The 24,645-nt window shown below is 48.1% G+C and overlaps 1 protein-coding gene across 2 annotated transcripts in view; it reads left to right on the top strand.

The window, feature by feature from the left end:
* Nucleotides 1-743: 743 nt before the first annotated feature.
* The window catches only part of CNNM3 (cyclin and CBS domain divalent metal cation transport mediator 3), a 33,230-nt gene continuing 9,328 nt past the window's right edge, over nucleotides 744-24,645 (top strand). For both annotated transcript variants that reach the window (XR_014567571.1, XM_083753254.1), the window contains exons 1-4: nucleotides 744-2,032; nucleotides 14,643-14,786; nucleotides 16,676-16,828; nucleotides 19,966-20,135. Coding sequence is in view for 1 of the 2 variants with exons in the window: in XM_083753254.1 (XP_083609380.1) it covers nucleotides 769-2,032; nucleotides 14,643-14,786; nucleotides 16,676-16,828; nucleotides 19,966-20,135 (1,731 nt within the window). In the remaining variant the exon portion in view is untranslated. The remainder of the gene's footprint in view (nucleotides 2,033-14,642; nucleotides 14,787-16,675; nucleotides 16,829-19,965; nucleotides 20,136-24,645) is intronic.

Genomic DNA, 24,645 nt, shown 5'->3' with positions numbered 1-24,645 from the left:
GTCTTTTCCAGGGAGTCTTCTCTTCTCACGAGGAGGCCAAAGTCTTGGAGCCTCAGCTTCAGGATCTGTCCTTCCAGTGAGCACTCAGGGCTGATTTCCTTCAGAATGGATAGGTTGGATCTTCTTGCAGTCCATGGGACTCTCCAGAGTCTCCTCCAGCACCAGAATTCAAAAGCATCAATTCTTCGGCGATCAGCCTTCTTGATGGTCCAGCTCTCACTTCCACACATCACTACTGGAGCCACGAGAAAGCGCCCCGCCTCCCGAGACCAGCGCAACGGATGGACGCGGCCCCTTTAAATCGCAGCTCCCCCCCCCCACAGCCCCTCCCTCCTCTTCGCCGCCTTGTTTATAACACGGCGGCGCCGAACTTGCTTCCCGCTCTTCGGCCACGCCCCCTGCGTGCCCATTGGCGGGACCCCTTCGCTCCTGGCGCGCATTGGCCCGGGCGCCGCAGGCAAGTTCGGAGGCGCCGGCGGCGCAGCGGTCAGCTGACCTTCCCGGGCGGCCCCTCCCCCTGTCGCTGCTGCTGCTGCTGCGGCTGCGGCGGCTCTGGCGATGGTGGGCAGCGGCCGAGGGCTGGGGGGGCCGCCGCCGCCGCTGCTGTTCTTGGTGCCGCTGCTGCTGGTGCTGCCGCCGGGCGGCCGGGCCGCGCTGGGGCGGAGGGGCGCGGGGGGCGAGCTCCGGACCACCGCTTCGTCCTCCGCCGCCTCCGCCTCGCCCGGGGCCTGGGGCCCGGCGGGGGCGCCTCCGCCGCCGCCGCGGGTGATGGGCTTCCGTCTGGAGGAGGGCGCCTCGGCCGCCTGGGCCTCCGGGGGCCTGATCCGCGCCGCGCCGGGGGCCACGCTCCGCCTGCGCCTCTACGGCACCGGCCTCAGCAACCGCAGCTGGCCCTGGGGCGCCTTCGTGCCGGCCGAGGCCCCCTGCGCCCCCGCCGCCGCCGCCTCTCCGCCCCGGGCGGCGCCCCAGGTGCTGGCTCAGGGCGCGCGGGCCGTCGGGGAGCACGCGGCGCTGGTGACGGTGCAGGTGGCGTCCGGAGGCCCCGGCGGGCGCTTCCAGCTGTGCATCCCGGCGGGGCCCGGGCAGGCGTGGGCTCCGGCCGCTCCGGGCGACGCCATCCTGGTGACGGAGGAGGAGGGCGGCGCGGGGCGGGTGTCGGCCGTGGCCCTGGCGCCCTGGCTGCCGGCCTGGCTGCTGGGCTCGCTGGTGGCGCTGCTGCTGGCGCTGCTGGCCCTGCTGCGCACGCTGCAGCTCAGCACGCTGTGGCTGGAGCCGGCCGAGCTGTACGTGCTGCGCGACTGCGGCTCGGAGCGGGAGCGCGAGGCCTGCAAGGCGCTGGAGCCGCTCCGCCAGCGCGGGGCCTTCGTGCTCTGCTCGCTGCTGCTGCTGGGCTGCGTGGCGCACGCCGCCCTGGCCGTGCTCTTCTACCAGGCCGTGGGGATGCTGGCGCCGGCCGTGCTGGGCGCCGCCGGCCTGGTCTTCCTGCTGGCCGAGGTGCTGCCCTTCGCCCTCAGCTCGCGCTGGGGGCTCTCGCTGGCGCCGCGCGGCCTGTGGCTCACGCAGCTCTTCATGCTGCTCACCTTCCCGCTGTCGCTGCCGCTGAGCAAGGTGCTGGAACTGGCCCTGCAGCACGACACCAGCACCTGCCTCCTGCGCGAGAAGATCCTGGATATGGTGCGCAACAGTGACCCCTACAACGAGTTTGTTCGGGAAGAGTTCAGCAAGAGCGCCCTGCGCAACAAGACCGTGGAGGATGTGCTGACGCCGCTGGACGAGTGCTTCATGCTCAATGCCAACGCTGTGCTGGACTTCAACAACATGTCAACCATCATGCAGAGCGGCTACACCCGCATCCCCATCTACGAGGAGGAGCGCACCAACCTGGTGGACATGCTCTACGTAAAGGACCTGGCCCTGGTGGATCCTGATGACTGCACCCCCCTCAGCACCATCATCAAATTCTACAATCACCCACTCCACTTTGTCTTCAACGACACCAAGCTGGACGCTGTGCTGGAGGAGTTCAAGCGAGGTAAAAGACACGCCCCTCAGTTAGGCCACTGCCTTGGAAGGTCTGCCCAAGATTCTAGAGCCCTATTTCTCAGCCTTGGGTCCCCAGCTGTTGTTGGACTACAACTCCCATCATCCCGGACCACTGATCCTGCTAGCTAGGGATGATGGGAGTTGTAATCCAACAACAGCTGGGGACCCAAGGTTGAGAAACGTCTCTAGAGAGTCATTGCCAAGAGAATAGACAATTGGTTTTCAAACCATCTTCTGTGAAGCCCCCGTTTCCTTAGAACAGACATGGGAAAGCTGCTTCTCTCGGGTCCATCAGTCAGCATGGCCAGTGGGGAGGGGTAACAGTGCAGCTTCATCTGGAGGACCACAGCTTCCCCATACCAACTCCCACCACCCCTGGCTTGCTGGGGCTGATCCAAAATGTCTGGAGGGGACCAGGTTGGCAGAGGCTGAGTCAGGCAGTACAGCAAGAGCTGTGCCAAGTACCTCAGCTTTGCTCCAGCTGCTCTATGAGCCACATGAGCAGGCCAGGTATAAGCTGACAAGTGGGGCTTTTGTAAGTTTGGTTTTTTGCTGCATACATGTAGTGTCCAAGTTGCAGCCAGTCTCAGCATCCCAGCAAATATACACACTGAGGTAATGGCCAGGGGCAACCATGTGGCAACCCAGTAGAGGTTTCATCTGCTTTCCTCCATGGACATGGACAGCTAGAGGTTTTAAATACGACTTCAGGCACCGCTAATGCATAGGAACCTCATTTCTTTTTCTCCCACCCCACTTGGTTTTATTACGCTTTCCTGTACAGTCATACCTTGGAAGTCAAACAGAATCCTTTCCGGAAGTCTGTTCGACTTCCAAAACATTCAGAAACCAAAGCGTGGCTTCTGATTGTAAGCTTTTGATTGTAAGCGTGGCTTCACAATTGTAAGCTGTGGAAGCCCCATTGAACATTCAGCTTCCAAAAAACCAAGGTACAACTGTATTTGGCTTTACAATCGTACCTTGGTTCTTAAACGCCTCGCGAGTCAAACGTTTTGGCTCCCGAACTCTGCAAACCCAGAAGTGAGTGTTCCGGTTTGCAAATGCGCTTTGGAACCCGAACAGCCAATCGGAAGCTTCGCCTTGGTTTCCGAATGTTTTCGGAAGTTGAATGGACTTACGGAATGGATTCCGTTCAAGAACCAAGGTACGGCTGCATATAAGTGTAGATATTTTACTAGTTCAGTAACTAGTCCTTTCCGGTCACCTGAGAGGCTGTAATAATATCTCCAGCAATCTAGGCCTTGAACCTGCTGGAGTTAAGTGTGTAGGAACCTATTCTGCACTCAGAACTTTTCTGGGTAAGCACAGGCCCTCTAGATGCTGAGCAGAACAAACTCTTTGACTTAAGAAGCTTGACCTTACTATATGTATTGTGCATCTATAATCCTGTCTCTGGAATATAATCACTTCTGAAAGGGCTCATATAATGGATTGTTCCTCTGAACCAGCAGAGCACCAACGACCACAGCAAAATGCTCTTCAAGTACAAAAAGGTGTATCTGGGAGGAAGCCAGGTCCAAACCTACCTTGCTTCTATGGAGGAGCATTCCATCTTGTCATCTCCCACCTGATGTGGTACAGGCCAGACACAGGTTGACCACCTCAAGGGCAGCAAGGCCAGTGGTTGCCCAGTGTGTAATGAATCGCCCTCTGTTTCCATGGTAACCCTTCCACCATGATGGTTTGTGGGTAGGGCAAGAGGCCAGTCTTCCTCCCACCTTCAGAGCTGCAGAGATGGGTGGATGCCAGCCTGTTGTGTGGCAATCTCTGCCCCAGCTCCAGTTCTAAGATGGCTGCAAAGGACGGCTCTTGAGTTGTCTGGCAGCTACACAGAAAAGGAGCTTGGAGAGTCTTGGCGCTGCGGGGCCATATTGGCAAAGAAAAAACCCAACTGCTGTTATTGTTTTATTCATTTATGGAAGTATTAATTTATTTGAGTTTCAAGGCAATTTGCCGTCCTACAAAAAACCCAAAAACTAATGATAGGTCTAAAAACAATACAAATAAGACCCAAAGTAGAGGCCTAAAAACATTATTTTCAGAAGGCTGATTTGAAAAGTTAGTCGCAACAATAATGTCACTTCAGTTGTTTCTGTAAACAGGGATCATACCTCAACAGGGATGCTGTTCTGCCAAGCAGGAGAAGCCCCACTGAAAGCCCCACTCTAGTCATCTTCCCGTGCCCAGCTGCTCATTCTCCTCACCAGCCCTTCTCCTAGGAAAAACCACAAGGCGTTTTAGGATTTTCTGTGCATAGCATTCAGAGCACCTTTAAGGGACCAAACCAGCAAGCTTCCCTTGTGCGGTGGGCCACTTCCTGGGAGATGGCCACAGTTTTAGTCTTGCCCAGTAAAGTAAGCCAAAGAGTGACTGCTGGAGTCCAGGCCTCCTTGCCTGTAACATAGGCTGTGTCTGCGTAGGCTTTCCTTGAGCAGAGAAATATTCTTGTTTTTAAACTGGTAGGCCTTCCCCAAGACGTTTATCTCCTTTTCCTCCCCTAGCCCTTCTCCCTCCTGAAGCGTTTGGCAGGAATAGCTGGGTGGCACCCGTGACCTTTGCATACCTGCAGGAATCTGGCTTGCCCTGCAGAGAAACAGAGCAGCCAAGTTCACGAGTTCAGTTCTCCAGCCTTACCACTTCCAAGCAGGCCCCAGGCCATTTTATTCTGGGAGAATAAGCCTCCTAAGAATCTTACACATCCAGCCCTCCCTCCCCCTCTCATACACACAGATTGGTTGTCCTTACAGCTAAGAAGCTGCTTTCCCCTTCTCCTGGCATGTGACGAAAATGAACAGCTTTGCCCCTTTTCACCTCAACCTTTGGAACAAGATTGGCTCCTCCGTCTCCATCGCCTCCTTTCTGTGCTGCCTTTCATTTTGCTTATTTGTTTAGAGCAGAAATGAGGGAACTGTGGCCCTTCAGATTTTGTTGCACTACCAGCTGCTTCGCCCTGACCATTGTTCATGATGGCTGGGGCTGATGGGAGTTGTAGTTCAGTAACATCCAGTGGGGGGGGGGCAAGGTTTTCCCAGCTCTTCAGCCACAAGGATCCCAGAGCAACCTATGGACAAGTCAGTTCCTGCCCACAGGCTTTGCAATTGTTGAGACATGACACACAAGTAAAAAGGGACAGGGAGCGGAAAGTGGGGGTGCAGATTGCATGTCCCAGCACAGCTTTGGGAGTTAGAAATCTACAGTGGTGGGAGCCTGATCCTGCTCTAGTAGCACATAAACAAGGAGTAGCACACAGGAGAAAGGGAGAGACACAATAAGTCATCAACAACATTGTCCAGCCTGGTGGCCACCAGGTGTTTTGGACTACAGCTCTTATCAGCCCAAGCCATGGCCGTGCTGTAGTCCAAAGCACCCAGTGATCGTCACGTTGGGGAGCGGTGGCCTAGTCTGGCAGGCAGCTTTCAGGGCTATTGGGCAAAGGCCTTTCCCAGCTCTGCTTCTGGAGATCATTTTAAAGAGACCCTCGGAACTGAACTGGTGACTTCCTGGTTGCAAAGCAGTTCTTCTACCGCTCAGTTGTGGTCATTGTCACAAGCCCTGCTGGAGGCGTCCAGTGGCCCACTCAGCCCAGCATCCTGTTTTTGCAGTGGCCAAAGAGTTGCTCATGGGAAACCCTCGTGCAGGACTTGTGCCCAAGAGCCCCTCCCCTCCTGTGGGTTCCAGCAACTGGTATTCAGAAGCAGTGCTGCGCCTGACTCCCTACTGTGGAGGCAGGGCAGAGCCATCAGGGCTAGTAGCCAGGGATAGCCTGATCCTCCTCCATTACTTTGTCTAATCTCCTGTAAGTCACCCACTTGGTGGCCATCACTGCTTCCTGTAGTTTAACTGTGTGCTGCAGGAAGAAGTGCTTGCTTTCATCTCTCCCAAACATTCTCGGGGTGTTGAAGTCTGGCCAGTTTCAACCCTGTTGCCTCTTCTGCCTTTCTGTTCAGGCATCTTTGAGGGTGGCAGAGCAGATCCTGGAAGCAAAACCCACCAGGATAGGTGGGAAATCTCAGTCCCAGGGGCCAGACGTGGACATCCAGATCTCTCTGTTTGGCCCTTGGAACTCTTTCCCCAGGCCACACCCTCACTTGTGTCTTTTTCCTGGCTTGAGTTCATTTTTTTTTTAAATGATATTTATTGAGATTTCCATTAAGAACAGGTACAAACAAAACAACAACAATAAAAAACAAACATAAACAAAAACAACAGGTATAGTTTCAAACCTTATTTTCTCAACCTACTTTCCCCGACTCCCTCATACCTCCCCGTTTTGCATTCTAATTTCATTATCCAGTCAGTAAATCCATTCCCTTATTTCCCAAAGTTTTTTGACAATTCCATTCCTTTTCTTAATCTACATCTCTGAACACCATATTATTTTCCAACCCATGTCATTCTAGCCTTCATTAATTTTATAGTATTTGTTAAGATAATCTTTAAATTTCTTCCAATCTTCTTCCACTGTCTCTTTCTCCTGGTCTCGGATTCTGCCCGTCATCTCTGCCAGTCCCATATAGTCTGTCATTTTCATCTGCCATTCTTCCAAGGTGGGTAGCTCTGGTGTCTTCCAATACTTTGCAATAAGAATCCTTGCTGCTGTTGTGGCATACATAAACAAAGTTCTATCCTTCTTTAACACCACATGGCTAACCATGCCCAGGAGAAAGGCCTCTGGTTTCTTCAAGAAGGTATATTTAAATACCTTTTTCATTTCATTATATATCATTTCCCAGAAAGCCTTAATCCTTGGGCACGTCCACCAGAGGTGAAAGAATGTTCCTTCAGTTTCTTTGCATTTCCAACATTTATTATCGGGAAAATGGTAGATTTTTGCCAGTTTGGCTGGGGTCATGTACCACCTGTAAATCATCTTCATAATATTTTCTCTTAAGGCATTGCATGCCGTAAATTTCATCCCAGTGGTCCATAACTTTTCCCAGTCAGCAAACAAAATGTTGTGACCAATATCCTGTGCCCACTTAATCATTGCAGATTTAACAGTTTCATCTTGTGTATTCCATTTCAACAGCAAATTATACATTCTTGACAAATTCTTAGTATTGGATTCTAACAGTTCAGTCTCTAACTTTGATTTTTCCCCCTGGAAGCCAATTTTCCTATCCATCTTATAGACTTCCAACATTTGATAATAGTGAAGCCAGTCTCGGACCTTACCTTTTAACTTCTCAAAACTCTGCAGCTTCAGTTTATAACCCTCCTGTTCTAAAATTTCCCAATATTTCGGCCATGTACATTCCATATTAAGCTTTTTCACTGCTTTGGCCTCCATAGGCGAAAGCCACCTTGGGGTTTTATTTTCCAGTAGATCTTTATATCTAATCCAAACATTATACAGTGCTTTTCTAACAATATGATTTTTAAAGCCTTTATGAGCTTTAACCTTGTCATACCACAAATATGCATGCCACCCAAAAACATTATTAAAACCTTCCAAATCCAAAATGTCTGTGTTCTCAAGACGCAGCCATTCCTTCAACCAGCAGAAAGCTGCTGATTCATAATAAAGTTTCAAGTCTGGCAGGGCAAATCCCCCTCTTTCCTTTGCATCAGCTAAAATCTTAAATTTTATTCTGGGTTTTTTGCCCTGCCAAATAAATTTAGAAATATCACGCTGCCATCCCTTGAAACACTCCATCTTATCAACAATTTGCAGTGTTTGGAATAAAAATAACATTCTAGGCAATACATTCATCTTAATAGCTGCAATTCGACCTGACAAGGAAAGCTTCAAGTTTGACCAAATTTCCAGATCTTTTTTCACTTGGTACCAACAGTTCTCATAGTTATCTTTAAATAGATTCATGTTTTTAGGTGTCATATTAATCCCCAAATATTTTACACTCTTAACCACAGTTAAACCAGTTTCATTCTGGAACTTCTCCTTCTCCATTACTGTTAAGTTTTTCTCTAATACCTTAGTCTTTAATTTATTTAATTTAAATCCTGCCACTTGACCAAACTCTTGAATTAGTTCCAAGACCCTTCTAGTACTAGCACCTGGCTCTTGTAATGTAAGTACCAAGTCATCTGCAAATGCTCTCAACTTATATTGTTTCGCTCCGACCTGAACCCCTTTAACCAGCTGGTCTTTCCTTATCATATTCAGCAAAACGTCCAGGACCGAGATAAAAAGTAGTGGGGAAATTGGGCACCCCTGACATGTCCCTTTTTCTATCTTAAGTTCTTCTGTAACCACGTTATTTACAATCAACTTTGCTTTTTGTTCAGAATATATTGCACCTATACCGTTTTCAGACCCTTGGCCTACCCCCATCCCATGGAGATTCTTCTTCATAAAGGTCCAGGATATATTGTCAAAGGCTTTCTCCGCATCCACAAAAATCAAAACAGCTTTTGTGTTTATATTCGCTTCTAACATTTCCAAAATGTCTATTATATTCCTTATATTGTCTGACAAGTGTCTTCTCGGGAGAAAGCCCGCTTGATCCCTATGAATCTCCTCCATCAAAACTTTTTTCAGTCTCTTAGCCAAAATGTCAGCAAAAATTTTGTAATCCACATTTAGTAACGAGATTGGGCGGTAGTTCTTAAGTTGAGTCTTTTCGGTCTCTGTCTTCGGTATAAGCGTGATATAGGCCTCTTTCCACGTTTCAGGCGCTTCTTTCCCCTCAAGGATTTCATTACAGACTTCCTTCAAAGGTTGTATTAACCATTCTTTTAAAATTTTATAGTATTTGGAAGTCAGTCCATCAGGCCCCGGAGATTTGCCCAGTTGCATATTTTGAATGGCACCTTCTATTTCTTGTTCAGTTATTTTCTGATTCAAAAGTACTTTCCCTTCCCTCGAAATTTCCTTCATCCCATTTTTCTCCAAGAATTGTTCTATATCCGTGTCCTTTTGTGGCCCTTGTGCATATAATTGTTTAAAGTATCTCTGGAAGCAACTTATAATCTCAGCTGGATTTATAATGTTCTTTCCATCCACTTCTAAACTTGTCACTGTATTTAATTTTTGTCTCTTCTTCAGTTGCCAAGCCAAAAATTTACCACATTTATCTGCAGATTCAAAAGTTTTCTGTCTCATTTGTTTAATTTTCCATTCTATTTCTTGATTCATCAGTTCCATATATTGGATTTGATATAGTTTAATTTCTCTCAAGATCTCCTGAGACTTTGGTTTTGATCTTAATTTCTTTTCTCCTTCCTTTATTTTTTTCCAAAATCTTGTCCTTTTTCGCATTTTGGCCTCTCTTTTTTATTGCATTTTGTTGTATCAAGAAACCTCTCATGACCGCTTTGCTTGCGCCCCAGATTACTCTTTTTTCTACATTAGTCCTCATATTAATCTCGAAATAGTCTCTTAATGTTTTTGGGGCCTTTTTGCAGAATTCTTTATTTCTGAATAAGGTGTCATTCATCCTCCATCTAAAGGTGCCAGCTGTTGTTTGATCTCCATCTTCACGGCGTTATGGTCGGAACATGTTTTTGGGCAGATTTCCACTTTCTTTATCTTTGGAGCCAGTCCTCTAGTAACCTATATATGGTCAATTCTAGTCCAGGTCATTTTAGCTTCAGAAAAGAAGGTTCCCTCTCTTTCAAGAGGATTTTTTATTCTCCAAATATCAACCAAGTCCATATTGTCTGTCATTTCAAAGAAGGTTTTTGGTAATCTTCCATCTTTGGAAATCACTTGTCTCTGTGCTTTATCCATGTTTATGGAAACTACTCCATTCATGTCTCCCATGATTTCGTTAAAGTCCAGATAATCCAGCAGTGTCTCATGCAGCTTCTTAAAGAATTCAGATTTGCCTTCATTTGGTGCGTAGATTCCTACAATCAAAAATTTCTGTCCTTGAACTTGTATTTCTATTGCCAAATATCTTCCTTGTTCATCTTTAAATATCAACTTCGGCGTCAATCTTTCCTTTGCATATATAACCACACCTCTTTTCTTCACTTTGTCCGATGAAATAAATTCTTGTCCTAATTTTTTATGATATAATTTTTTATAATTTTTTATTAATAAGTAATTTTCTATGTGATCTTATCACATGTGTCTCTTGTAAACAAATCAGGTCCAATTGTTGTTTCTTTAATTATGAAAGACGTTCTTCCTCTTTCGAGGCATGTTCAAACCATTGCAGTTCCAACTTAATAGTCGTAAAGCCATGATGGGGTTATTTACTTACTCCTCCTACTGCTCCCAGTTGTTGCTCTTCGTCTGTTGGTGGCAATAGTCCAAACGACAAATTTGCTATGTGCAGTATTCCTTTTCCCAATGGTGGTGGTTCCTCACCGGTTTCCGCTTCCTTCACCAAGTCTTCTTCGTGGACTCTCAAAAAGTTGTCTTTATCACTCACTGTCTTTATTCTAATTTTTTTCCCTCTGTATTTAAAAGATAGGCCTTGGGGGAATTCCTACCTGAAGAAGATTCTACTTTTTTTCAATAGTAAGACCAGGTCTTTATAGTCCCCTCTCGCGTCTAGGATGGGCTTAGGTATATCTATGAAGATCTCGACGAAAGAATCTTCAATTTGCAGTGTATTTTGGTAGTGCAAGTTTAAAATCTTGTCTCTTTCTTCCTTTGAACCCAAGGTAATCAAACAGTCTCTTACCTTGTTCTTTTTTTGTCTTATTCCAAGTCTGAATGCACTCACAATCTTGATCTCCCCCCCCCCTCCAGGCCCTCTTGCCAAAATTCAGTAAACTCTTTTGTAAGAAAGTCCACCAAGTTATCCTGTTCACTTTCTGGTACGAATCTCAATCTTAAGTTGCGTTCTCTCCTTTGTAGATCTATCATGTTGTTGTTGTTGTTGTTGTTTAGTCGTTTAGTCGTGTCCGACTCTTCGTGACCCCATGGACCAGAGAACGCCAGGCACCTCTGTCTTCCACTGCCTCCCGCAGTTTGGTCAAACTCATGCTGGTAACCTCAAAAACACTATCCAACCATCTCTTCCTCTGCCGTCCCCTTCTCCTTGTGCCCTCCATCTTTCCCAACATCAGGGTCTTCTCCAGGGAGTCTTCTCTTCTCATGAGGTGGCCAAAGTACTGGAGCCTCAGCTTCACAATCTGTCCTTCCAGTGAGCACTCAGGGTTGATTTCCTTCAGTATGGAGAGGTTTGATCTTCTTGCAGTCCATGGGACTCTCAAGAGTCTCCTCCAGCACCATAATTCAAAAGCATCAATTCTTCGGCGATCAGCCTTCTTTATGGTCCAGCTCTCACTTTCATACATCACTACTGGGAAAACCATAGCTTTAACTATACGAACCTTTGTTGGCAAGGTGATGTCTCTACTTCTCAAGATGCTGTCTAGGCCTGTCATTGCCCTTCTCCCAAGAAGCAGGCGTCTTTTAATTTCGTGGCTGCTGTCACCATCTGCAGTGATCATTGAGCCCAAGAAAGTAAAATCTCTCACTACCTCCATTTCTTCCCCTTCCATTTGCCAGGAGGTGATGGGACCAGTGGCCATGATCTTCGTTTTTTTGATGTTGAGCTTCAGACCATATTTTGCGCTCTCCTCTTTCACCCTCATTAAAAGGTTCTTTAATTCCTCCTCACTTTCTGCCATCAAGGTTGTGTCATCTGCATATCTGAGGTTGTTGATATTTCTTCCGGCAATCTTAATTCCGGATAGATCATGGAGTACGACAAGATCTATCATAGCAAAGGACAAATCAAAGTCCGCCAGTTTCTTTACAACCGGTGGTATTTTTTCCTGCGTTTCAGTTGCAATCTCCTTGGCCTCCTCTGCAATCTTTCGAGTAGTAGCTGATTCTTCTAGAAGTTTCCCAATGTTCTGAGCATTAACATTCACTTGTGTTCCCAATTCTTTTAAAGTTGAAGTGTTCAAGTCAAGTTTTTTTGAGATCTCAGCTACTTGTTTGCTTGTATCATTTCCTTGTCTTGTTAGAAGCTCCAAAGATTCATTTATTTTTCCAAGGGCTTTAGACAAAGCATCCTCTGAAGTCATTATTTTAGATTTTATTTGCGAGGCCGCAGCTGCTCCTGTCAATGAGGCCCTTCTTTGTTGTGTAGTATCAACCTTGTACGTTTTGCCAGATCTGAGGTTTCTCTCCTGAGCCGACTCTATCTTTTTTTTGCAATCTGCCATGCCACTATCATGCCAAGCCAAGGTCAGTCTCACACTTAACAGCTTGTTTTTGCTAGTAGAATTCCACTGGCTCAGCTCTAGTAGCTTAGCTGTTTCCAAAGAAGTAACAAAGTCTCCTCTAGAGGGGGGAATTCCCAACTTGGCTTTTAGATCAGTTATATTGTTTCAAAATCCCCCCCCCCCCACTTTTCAAAAGGAGGAGACCCCAGTTCCGGCTCTTTTTCTGAAATGTTACAAATATGTAACAGTCTGGAAAGTAATCCTTAAAATTGTATCTTTTAGCAGAGTTCCCCAAGTTACTTTCAGGCTCACTCTATTTAGCACTTCACAGATCTCTTTCTTTCCCTTGCATGGCAGTCCGACCCCAGGATACAAAAGACAGTGGATAGAATTTCCTCCTCTCCTTTCATGCAGGCTACGTAGTTCAGTGACAGTTCTCCCCCACCGCTCCTGCCCGCTAAGTGGGGGGGATTAATTCAGGTACTATCTTCAAAGGCTTCAGTTTAACAGTCTCTTTACTTTGTTCTATTTACAAACGCGGGAAGGCAGACTTCCTTTTTATACCTTTCCTGTAGCGGTGAATCTTTAAAATTTGTAGTCCAATTTAAGCTTTTATTCCTACTCACGAGTAGTTGCTTTCCGTTCCAATTTGCCGGAAGAAATCAGCGCTCTCCGATAATGGCGATGCGGCTTCACTCCACAGGCTGGGTTGCAGCTCTCAGTGCCGCGCTCCCCCCGACACCGTTCCGGAGCCTTTAAAAAGGCTCTTTGGCAGTTTGGGGAGACCGCACTGGCACCCGCCGAGCCTCCTTGTTTACAGGCTTCACCTCCTGTAATTTTTGAGGGTCCCCGCTTCGCCGTAGCGGCAGGACCCGAACCCGTGGAGCAGACTTCTCTCGGAGCTCCGGGAGAAGTCAGCCATTAATCGCTGGCGCCGACCGGAAGTCCCCTTCCTGGCTTGAGTTCAGAGTGTTTTCAAAGGAAGAAAACAGCTACCTTCTAATGCTGCAAAGGGCTCTGGTCCCGCCAGGTGGCACATGACCAGAACTACCAGATGGGGGCAAATTCCAGGGAGCCAGGCATGGTCTAAAAACCTTGAGAAGCTCATTGAAGAGAGAGATGGGCTGTTTGGAGCCTTCATGTGAATGACCCTGCAGGAGATCCTTGGAGCCAGCAGGGGGACATTCCACTAGTTTTGCATTTCTCGGCTGAACCCAGCTATTATCGGGAGCCTCGTCTGGGTGCAAGCCGGCAGCCTCCACAGAGAAGCCTATGATCTGAGCAAGTCTGTGGGTGCAATATTCTCGTAATCTGTCATCAGAGCAATTGGCTGGGCTAGAGGATATGTTTTAGCTAGTGAGATGAGGTTTGCATTGTTCACTTTGTATTTAAGAAATGCAAACAGCAAAAACAAGGATACCTCTAATGATCCACTAAAAGCGAAACGGTGGGGTCAACAGCTGCAGCTTCAGAGCAAGACTCGCAAGAGATTGAGATTGCAAAATGCTAAATGCTTGGGGAAATTAAAAGTTTTCACCTGGCGCTTAAACGATGACATAGTAGGCACTAAACAAGTATACCCTCCCTCAGACCACATTCAAAAGGTGGGCTGTTAGTGCCCATAAATAAATGGAGAGGGTATTTCATAGTCAGGCTGCCACTACAGCAAAGTCTTTGTCACAGGAGAGACTGAGCCCAAATTGGTGGCTCAGTTGATGGAGGACAGAGCTATCTGGCTACTACCCATCGCTCCCTGTGCCCTACCTCCAGCATTGGAGGCTGGTTGCAGCAGGCTTCCTATTGGGGTGCCTGGTTGGGCACTGTGGAAACAGGATGCTAGATTGGTCTTTGATCTCATCCAGTAGGGCTCTTTTCATGAGGAAATCAGTATAGTTCTTTCCTTTTGCCAACCTGGTGCCCTCCACAGCACCCACCAGCTGCAGCCAGAAAGTGCCAAATGTGTGTTGCAGGCCGAAACATCTGGGGGGCACCAGGTTGGCAAAGGCTTCTGTACCTCCATGTACTGCACCAGAAAACTTAGGACCCTGCCTTTGAAATGTTTGGTGCAATTGTGCACGGACAGCCTGTTTCCATGCTATTATTCTATTTGCGCATTTAATTGTCAGGAGCTGAGTGGTAGGAATGCGAAATAGGAGGTGCTGGAGGTTGCTGGAGGTAAAGTAGATGGGCAAGGATGGAGACTGTTGCCCAGCCAGGAATCCAGGACTGCATCTTCTGTGGTTGCTCTGTCTGTCCAGGTAAAAATGCAGCCCGGTGGGCCTGGGAACCTTAGCTACTCAAAGTCTGCACAAACCACATTATGTTTTGAACCAGATGCAGGAATATTTTTGTGTGTGATGCTTCTCCTCTATCTGTTTTTATCTTGTGTATGAAGAGGGTCTTGTGGCAACGTCTACCCATTTCTTCTTCTTAACGGTCTTTTTCTTTACCAATCCTTGTGCTTTCCTGTTCCTTTTCCCCAGGTAAATCGCACATGGCGATTGTTCAGAAGGTAAACAATGAAGGTGAAGGCGACCCTTTCTACGAAGTCATGGGCTTGGTGACATTGGAAGATGTCATTGAGGAGATAATAAAATCAGAGATCATGGATGAGTCAGATGACTACAGTAAGTGGGTTTCGTGCAGGTATGGTCTCTTTGGGGCTGCTCTTCTTCCGCTCCCCTCCCTCTCTTGCCCTTTTTGCTTAGCAAAGACATGTTTTAAACCTCCCTTCCCCTGTAAGGAGTGGGCTTGCTTCCTAGGTGGTGGTAGTTGCTTCATTTGCTGGTGCAGGTGGGCAGGGGAAGATACAAGGAGAGCATTCAGAAGTGTTATTTTTCACCTGTATTGGAAATGGTGCAGTTTACCACCCTGTTTTGCTGCATTTATAGTCCTTATATGTAGCTACTAAGTTGGTGGGGTAGGATTTATATAAATTCCTTTTCCTACTCCAGAATTGGGAAATAGCTTGGTCTATTTATGCACGCGGGAGGATGAGGCAGTGGAAAGCTGAGATGGTAAAATGGGAGCTGCATCAGGTCAAGTTGCAAGAAGGGGATTACAATTTTAGATGCTTCTCTTGACTTACTTTAAAAACAATTGCAATTAAAACACTGGCACTAGAAAAGGTTCTGTTGCACCCTTTTGTCCGTTGGAGTGGTTTTCTATTTGACATAAACTTTTCATGTAGGAGAGCAGAGGAAAGTGATGACTGATGTGTGCCCTGAAGTTCACTCAGCCAACAGGTTCTGCTGCAAGGGCAGAATGGGCCTTAATACTTGTAGAAGGGGAAGTCTGTTCACAGCTGGGGGAAGAAAAGCAGGGAAGCCCCAGACCCACAGCTCAGAACCAGAGACAGTGTGTAGCTGCTGTCACAAGTATTTCACTCAGGAGATGGCAGTTCTGTACTTCTAATAAATGGATGTGTGCTCTGCAGAGAGATTTGCATTTTGAGAAGCAGGGAGCACACTGGGGTGCCATTGAGCATGGGGACTCCTCTCCAGTGGAAATTCCATGGAATCAAATGTCAGGCCTGGTCGTTGTCCTCTTCAGATCACCACACAAACGCTTCTTGTTCTTTTATAAAACGTTTTATTGATTATTAAGAAAACAATCTTATAAACGGTTCTTAAATATCATTCCTCAGAGTCACTTCTTTCAGATCCCTTCTGAGCTCTGCTTCTCCGTGACCAGCCACCCTCAAAATGGCGAAGGCGCCCTTCCCTTCGCTTTCCCGCCCTTTTTCCTACCCTCCTGGCTAGAGCTGGCCTGTATCTCCCCTCCTGAACCCTGGCCTTTCCTGGGAACAGCCGGTCCCTCCCTCTTGTTCCTCTTGCTCCCTTCTATTAGATTCACTGCTCTCTTTCCCCCCTTGGGGAATGTTTTCTCCCTCTGAGAAACTGGAAACTTCTAACTCTTCCCTGACGTCAAAGATCCAAGTGTGTTGGAGATAACTGATCGCCCTCAGAGTGCAGTGCATTGCTTGCCCTTTTTAGGTAGTTGCAGCTGGAATGACAACTGGTGGTAGTTCCTAAAAAATGGCAGGGAAATTTGTTTAGTGCTCAGACTACACGTCTTTATTCCTTGGAGCATCAGTGATTTTCATTTCCTCTTTACACCTAGGGCTGTGTGTGTGTGCCTAAATAAATAAATTTAAAACATCAAAAATCTGTACCTAGCTATCCTAACTTTTCCACCCTGAATAAATACTGCATTCGAAACAAATTCACACAAAATTGGCTCAGTTTCTGGGATGCATCAAAATTGAGGGGGGGGGGAGTTGTACACATGTGAGCGATATGGGCTAGAAACTTAGGGTTGGGGTATTAAAACTAAGATTCCCAGGAAACTCAGTTCCGCAGTCATAAGTATTCTGCGCTTTTTCCTGTACTTGTGCAGAATTGTTGAATCCCTACCGTCCTGTTTTACAAGAGAACCCACCAGTGCTAGTAGGGATGGATAGCTTGATTCTTCTGCCTCCTGTTGTCTTTTTTGGCTTTCTCTCCCATCCCTCTAGGGGAGAACAAATTGAAGAAGAAGCCGCCTGCCCTTGGGACCTTGATGGACCGCAGGAAAGAAGATTTCTCCTTGTTCAAAGTGTCCGACAATGAGTATAAGGTGAAAATCTCTCCCCAGTTACTCCTGGCTACGCAGCGCTTCTTATCCAGAGGTAAGAGCAGAGAAGAGATCTTGCCGTCTGGCAGTTTTTGTTCCTTCCCTCCACCACCTCCCACCATCTCTGCTCAAGGGGGCTACACGAGGTTTGGATACATGATCCAAGGTTTATTTTCCCTCTGAAATGTTTGTTTTTAATCCAGTTAAGTGGCTGATAACTGTGTTACAAGGTTGGGAGATGCTCAAAGTCCAGCTGATAGCTATGTCCCAGTCTGCAGATTAGTCCAAGAAGCAGGGAGCACACCATGTCTTATAGCAGCTCTCCCCAACCTGGTGCCCTCCTGATGTTTTACACCACAGCTGACATTGGTGCCGGCCGGGGCTGGTGGATGCATCTGCATCTGATGTATTGAAGAAGGTGGTCATTAGAGCATGTTGATTTTTTCAATTTTCAAATTCCCAAAATGAGGGGTGCTAAAAAGTTGCAACATAACTTCGGAATTCAAAATATATTTTGGTTATATTAATATAATTTAGTTTTGCTTGGTAAGTAAAATGTGTGTAAAATTGCATAGAAATAATTAAAAATGATTGCCAAGTACTGGCAGTAATGGCATATATTCAGATTATTCATTATGATTGTTATTATTTACCATTACCTGACATTTTCAGAAGGTTTTTGGAAAGCAGTTTATGTGCTTCTTCATTAGATGTAGACTTATCAAACTAAATGTTGTCCTTTCACAAAAATAACAATTTTGAATTCCTCACAACCAAAAACATATTTTTAAGACCTCTCACTGAAGAAATTAAGATTCACCCCCTAAAATGACATGCCCTGTATGCTGTATGGGAATTTGCAAATACAGAAGTTGTTGAACATCCTTTTCAGCAGCTAAGAGAGAGATTTGATTTTCATGCTCCCTAAGGACAGCACAGCAAAGAAAGCCCCTCTGCAGATACAGGACCACACACTATATTGCTGTATCCTTCATTTAACCGTCTCTTTTGTCTGACGAGAGCCAGAGACTGAAGGGTCTCTTCCTCAAACTGATACATTTCAAGGCCATGCTGAAATTTAAACATATTCCACAAAGGGGCAGTGCTAGTTATTGGACTACAACTTTCATCAGCCCCAGCTGGCGTGGCCAGTGTTCATGAATGAAGTAAGTTATAGCTAATGTTCTGAATGAGAGCCAGTGTGGTTAGAGTGTCAGACTAGGGTTCAAATCCCCTGCCTGGCTATGAAGCTGAGTGGGTCGTTGTCTCTCAGCCTAACCTACCTTACAGGGTTGTTGTGAAGATAAAATGGAAGAGAGGAAGAACCATGTAGGACACCTGTTCTCCTCCCAACTCGCTTCATTGGGTGTGGGTAGGAGAAGCACCCACCTTCTCTGGGGGAGAAAGCTGAGGCCGTGTGACCTCACATCGCCACCTCCATTGGGCTGCTGTGAGTGAATAGGGCCTTTTTGGTGGCAGCACCTCCCCAGACACACTTGGCTGCTCTGTATTCTTCTAACCTTTAAGGCACCAGGTTAAAATTTTATTCTCTCAGGCATTTAATGAGATGACTGTTTGCTATGCTGGGTCTTTTGTAAAGCAGTTTGTTTTTTAATGAAACACCATGGGACTGTCCCCCCCGCTTGGGGTGCGGTTGGTTGGGTTTTATCTTCTAGGGATACTTACCCTATCAGACCACCACCTCTTTCCCATACCATTTTGACCCAGGAGTCCTGGCCCAAGGATGACTTCTTATTGAGGGGATGTTACCCATCTCTTGGGGAGGCTAGTATGGGATCTGGGATTTCCACAATTGAAGGGCTAGGGAGGAATGGCGGTGGGGCTAGATATCTCTATCAGCGAAGGGTTTTGAGATGCAGTGATCCTCGAACCCCTTCCAATCTACGCCCCATCCCAAGGGATGAGGGTAGGGTGAGCAAGGATTACACACCTCCGTCATTGGTGCTGGACCTAGTGACTTCCATGGCAACACTAGGGCTCTCCCAGGTTGTTTTGGACCCCACTCATCAAGCAGGCCACACGCTGGATCTGATCTTTGGGGCTGGCATAGATGTGATCATGCTCCCTGCTGTGGAAGTGCCATGGTCTGATCACTACGCTCTGAAAGCCAAGATTGACTTCCTGCTCCTCCCCGGCTCGGGTGGCGAACCTATTTGGGCTCGTCCGCGAAAACTGATGGATCCTGATAGATTCCGACAAGCCTTGCGGAACCCTGCTCCTCCTGGCGACTCATTAGATGACCTTGTTGAGGACTGGAATAACTGGCTCTTGGCAGCCATTGATGAGATCGTGCCTAAGTTGGTCCCTTACCTTTCCCGCCCTGACCTGGCCACAGTGATCCATGCGACGGTCATCTCCAGGCTTGACTACTGTAATTCGCTCTATGCGGGGCTGCCCTTGAAGCTGTCCCAGAAACTCCAGCGGGTGCAGAATGCTGCAGCGAGGCTCCTCACGGGGTCTCTGCCATGGGAGCATATTCACCCAGTGCTTTTCCAGCTGCACTGGCTCCCGGTGGAGTACAGGGTCAGGTTCAAGGTGCTGCTTTTGACCTTTAAAGCCCTTCACGGCCTAGGACCCTCGTATCTACGGGACCGCCTCTCCTGGTATGCCCCACGGAGAGCCTCAAGGTCCATAAATAACAACACCCTAGTGGTCCCGGGCCCTAAGGAAGTTAGATTGGCTTCAACCAGAGCCAGGGCCTTTTCAACTCTGGCTCCGGCCTGGTGGAACGCTCTGCCTCATGAGACCAGGGCTCTGCAGGATCGGATTTCTTTCCGCAGGGCCTGTAAGACAGAGTTGTTCCGCCTGGCCTTTGGCTTGGAGCCAATTTGATTCCCTCCCTCCCCCCCCCTCTCTTTTTCCCCCTTCTTTTCCTTCTCCTCCTGCGATGAGGCTACATTTTAATATTTTAATGTTCCATTATTTTAATGTTGTATTTTATTTTTGTTTTTAAGTTATTGCTTGTAAGCCGCTCTGAGCCCGGCCTTGGCTGGGGAGGGCGGGGTATAAATAAAAAATTATTATTATTTGTTTTGTTGATGTTGAATCCTATGTGTGAAGTTTTCTCCTTTTATTCTTTCTGCCTATTTTTACTGTTGTTTGATTTCTAAATTTCTAAGTCTGAACTGGCTGATGCTGCCTTTTCTGTCTCCTCCGCACGCTCCCCTGCAGAGGTGGATCTCTTCAGCCCAGCCCGAATCTCTGAGAAGGTCCTCTTGCACCTGCTGAAACACCCCAGTGTCAGCCAGGACGTCACGTTTGACGACAGCAACCGACTTGCTGCTGAGCATTACTTGTACCAGCGCAACCAGCCGGTCAATTACTTCATCCTCATCCTGCAGGTACCACACTTTGTGGCCCCCAAAGCCCCCATCTGGCCCTTACAATGCCCCTCACTGGCCCTACTTCACACAATCCTCAAATGTAGGGTTATATATAAAAAGAACACTATACAGTGGTACCTTGGTTGTCGAACTTAATCCGTTCTGGGAATCTGTTTGACTTCCGGAACCATTTGAAAACCAAGGCTCGGCTTCCGATTGGCTGCACTCAATTGGAAGCTGCATCGGACATTTGGCTCCCAAAAAACGTTTGCAAACCAGAACACTTGCTTCCGGGTTTGCGGCGTTCAGGAGCCGATTTGTACAGGAGCCAAGCCCTTCGGGAACCAAGGTACCACTATGTATGTATGTATGTATGTATGTATGTATGTATATGTGTATATATATATATATAGATAGATAGATAGATAGATAGTTTGTGTGTGTGTGTGTGTGTGTGTGTGAGAGAGAGAGAGAGAGAGAGTGTGTGTTTTTATCCTCTCCTTCCTCCTAAGAGCTCATGCTTCTTGCCTCTCCTCCCATTTTTATTTTCACAACTACTTTGCTTGGTGGATTAGGCAAAGCAGCTGGCCCAAGGTCACCCATTAAATTTCATGGCTGCACAAGGATTTTAAGCCAGATCACCCCAGCCCTAGTCCAGCATTCTAATCACTGCACCTCTCTGCCTGTTCAGCTGTGAGACAGGCAGAAATAATGCAGGTAGAGTATGCAATGAAGTCGGGGGAAGGGAAAGCTTTACTCTTGGAATCAGCCCGGCTTGCAGCATTGGAGTAATATAATAATAATAAATTTATATCCAACCCTCCCCAGCCAGAACCGGGCTCAGGGCAGCTAATATCAAAATATACAATATATTAAGACGTGAAATTCAGCAATCGACTGAAATACAGCTTAAAATCGGATTAAAATCAAAATAAGGTCAGATGGCTACCCAATAATAATAAATTTTATTTAGAGTTATTTAGGGTAGAGTTAGAGGTGCCTTAGTTCAACCCCTGGATCCACGGGGAATCCACAGGTGACCTTGGGTCAGTCCTTCCCTCTTTTCTCCAGCATAGCCTACCTCACATGGCTGTTGTAAAGATGAATTTCATGCACAGGAGCCCTGCGGCAACATCTTGGTCTACAACCTACCATTTCATATCCTCTTACCGCCCCCCTCCCCTAAGGAGACCAAGGTGGAACACATGGCTCTCCCCACCCAAGTTTTCCCCTCACAACAACCCTGTGAAGTAGGTTAGGCTAGGAGAGAGTGAATAGCCCCAGTGCTGCCCAGTGAGCATCACAGGAGAGCGGCAGTGAAGTCTAGCAGAGGACAAACTCAGGTCCTCGACTCTCTTTTTCTGTGCAGAAGCCATGAGGTGACCTGCCAGGCTTATTGGCATAGTCGGCTTACACTAATAGTAATAATAATAATAATAATAATTTTTTATTTATATCCCGCCCTCCCCAGCCAAAGCCGGGCTCAGAGTGGCTAACAGCTAGCAAGGAATGAGTTGATACCAGTTGCTTGTGATTGATTAGCATAAAGAACAGCCAGCCAGAGGCAGAACCCTTTCTTTGGTTCCCTGCTTCCAACTAACCATTTTCATAGTTCCACTTCTTTGCATTTCTAATGAAATCTAAAGGTTTCACTGCGCATGACAGGAGAGCTTTTGTTAACGCTTGTATGTTTGGCAAAGTTTTTTTTGTGTGTGTGTGTGTGTGTGTGTCTCAGCTGATCCTAATTTCGCTCTGTGGGTACAGTGCATGTGTCTATATGGACCAACAGAGGGGCTTGCACTTTGGGGCAGATTCTTGGAGGATAAGGCTAGCCATGGCTGCTGCTAGATGGCAGCTATGTGCCGCCTCTCGAACTGGAGACCGAAGGCTTCTGCATACCGCTAGCAGGGGAGCGCAAGGGAGCGCAGTTGCTCTCGTGTCTTGCTCTGAGAACAGAAGGATGGACTAGATGGGTCTTTGGTCTGATCTGGCAGGGATCGTCCATTGTCGGAGTAGACTCTCCACCGGGCCATTGCAATGAGCCCCAGCGCTGCACGATTCACCACTGCCTCACAGGAGGGGGGATTTATGCCTGGGCTTCCCAACAGCCCACACCATCCTCCATCCTCATCATTTATTTATTTGTATACTGCCCTTCGTTGGAAGGTCAGAGGGTATTGCTGGACATCTCCATCACTTTTCTGCCAAGGCACCCAGGACCTAGCTATTAACCTGAACAAATGGTACCAAATAGCTCTGGCTCCCTATCAGTGGGATGCTCTCCCTGGGCTGACTCCTTTTCAGCCTCCCCCCCCCCCCAGGCCTTTGGATAGACTGAGATGCTGCTGCTGTTTCTGGTGCAGTTCCGTTTTGTCGGCACAGCTTTCTGTCGCTCAGCGCCGGCTGCGGCAGCATCACCCAGAAGCACCCAGCACTCCCTGAGTAGTAGAGATTATCGGTGCGCCTTTGGCCTCCTTTTCCCCCGAGGTGCGCTGCCTTTAGGGACTTGCTCGCGAGTCAGCCTGGCAGCTCCACCGAGTGTGCTGTTGCTGACACGGACCGGCAGCAGCTCCCCAGGGTTTTGGGCAAGGAACGGGCTCCCTCTTTTCCCCAGGCCGACAGCAACTGGCATCTCACTCTCTCCGTCTTCCCCGGCACTGGGTGCTTCTGGGTGGCACTGCCATGGCCAGCGCTGAGCGACAAGGCCGTGCCGACAAAACAAAAGCGCACCACAAATGGAGTACGTTCTCAATCTCTCCCCCCCCCAAAAAACCCCCCTGCAACCTGGAGCACTCATTTCTGGGTTTGAAGTGTTCGTAATCCAAAAAGTTTGTAAAGTAGGCTGTTCATAGACCTCTGCCGCTGTCGTCTCTGCAGCATAAAGGCTATGCCACCGCAGCCCCACCTTCCCCTGGTACTGGGTGTCACCCGTGCAACTGCCACTCCGGGCCCCAGAGCAACGCTAAGTGGCTCGGCCCCACAAGTGACTGCCGTGGCATTCCCTCACAGGGCGCAGGACGGCGTGGGCAGAATGCTGGCGCCGCCACTGCAGTAAGGGTGTTTATACTGGGTATTAGATTGCAGCCTGGTCTATTGCTTTCATTTTATGGATCAGTGGCCTCATTAGATAGTAAAATTCATGTGAAATTGCTGTTTTAGGGGTCATCGTCTGGAACGGATTAATCCGTTTTACATTACTTTCTATGGGAAATCACACCTTGGTTTAAGAATGCTTTGGTTTAAGAACGGACTTCCGGATGGGATTAAGTTCGTAAACCAAGGTACCACTGTATTTCTGTTCACGTTTTTAAATGTTAAAGGACAAGCAGTTAAAATGTGTAATGAATAATAGTAATAGCATTATTTTTAATTAATTACTTGATGGGCTTCTGGAGCTGATAGTTTTGGGCTGCCTGGCTTATGCCTTCTCTCAGGGCTATTGAGGTGTATATTTTTAGGACCCACCTCATTCCTTGATTGCAACTTGCTTTGGACTGGCTTTAATAATGTGTTTAATGTTGTGTCCTGCCCTGGGACATGAGGGTGGAGGGTGCAATGATGATGATGACGATGATGATGATGAGAAGAGGAGGAGGAGGAGGAGGAGGAGGAGGTGGTCCCGGGGAAGGGTCTCTCAACCTCAGTCCCTTCAGGAGCTGGCTGTGCCCTGTGCCCTGGCCGGCCCGGTCTGTTTCTGCTTGACCAGGTGCCATCCTGCCTGCCCACCCCAGGAGCCCATGCTGGTGCACCTCCCGCTCACCTCTGCGCCTGAAGAGGCCTCTGCGCATAGGGAGCTCTGGCTTCAGGCTCAGCATGCTGAGGGTCGCGCCACTTTGGATGGCAGCAGGGGGAGCAGGGAGGGGATGTTTTCGGGCGCTTCTCTCTCTCAAGAGCTCTGTGCTGACTAGGAAACCTTCACGGCAGAAGACTGCCCAGAGACCTTTCTCCCTGACATGCTTGACACGTGAGGCAAATGCCCAGCAATAGGGCTCCTCACCCCAAGGCCAAAGTGGTGCAGTCCATTGTGCTGCCTCATGAACCACCACCACCACCACCTCCTGCTGCTGCTGCTGCTGTGGGGTGGGCGCACCCCAGGGGTCCCTGACCAACCCGACCCCTCCTCACTTTGGGTAGGAAGCCAAGGAAGAAAAGAAGCACCCCGTTGCCTCCCAGTGAGAGTTACCCACTTGTGGGACACAAAGGACCCTGTTGGGTTGGGGGAGGAACAGACCCAGCATTGGGGGGCAGCACCTGCAGGCGTCTGCCGAGGGTCATCCCAAGCAGGGGGCCCTCTGCCGTGGCCCCAGCCCTCCTGCTCTGCCTCCTCCCTATCAGCTGCCCCCTCTAAGCCAGTGAGCAATGAGGGGCGGCAGGAGGGCCAGCCTCACCTCGCCCTTCCCTGAGCCCCAAGACAGAAGGGGCTTCTGGAGGGCAGCAGGAGAAGGAGGCAGTCCACAATGGGAGGCTGAACCTCTGGTGGAGGGCGGTGCAGAGAACAGAGCCGGCTCTGCCATTGGACAGAGTGTGG

This window comes from Podarcis gaigeae (assembly GCF_964106915.1).
Source record: "Podarcis gaigeae genome assembly, chromosome: 8".
Taxonomy (NCBI): Eukaryota; Metazoa; Chordata; class Lepidosauria; order Squamata; family Lacertidae; genus Podarcis; species Podarcis gaigeae.
Note: the sequence above shows the minus strand (reverse complement) of the source record. Positions and strands in the feature narration are given on the sequence as shown.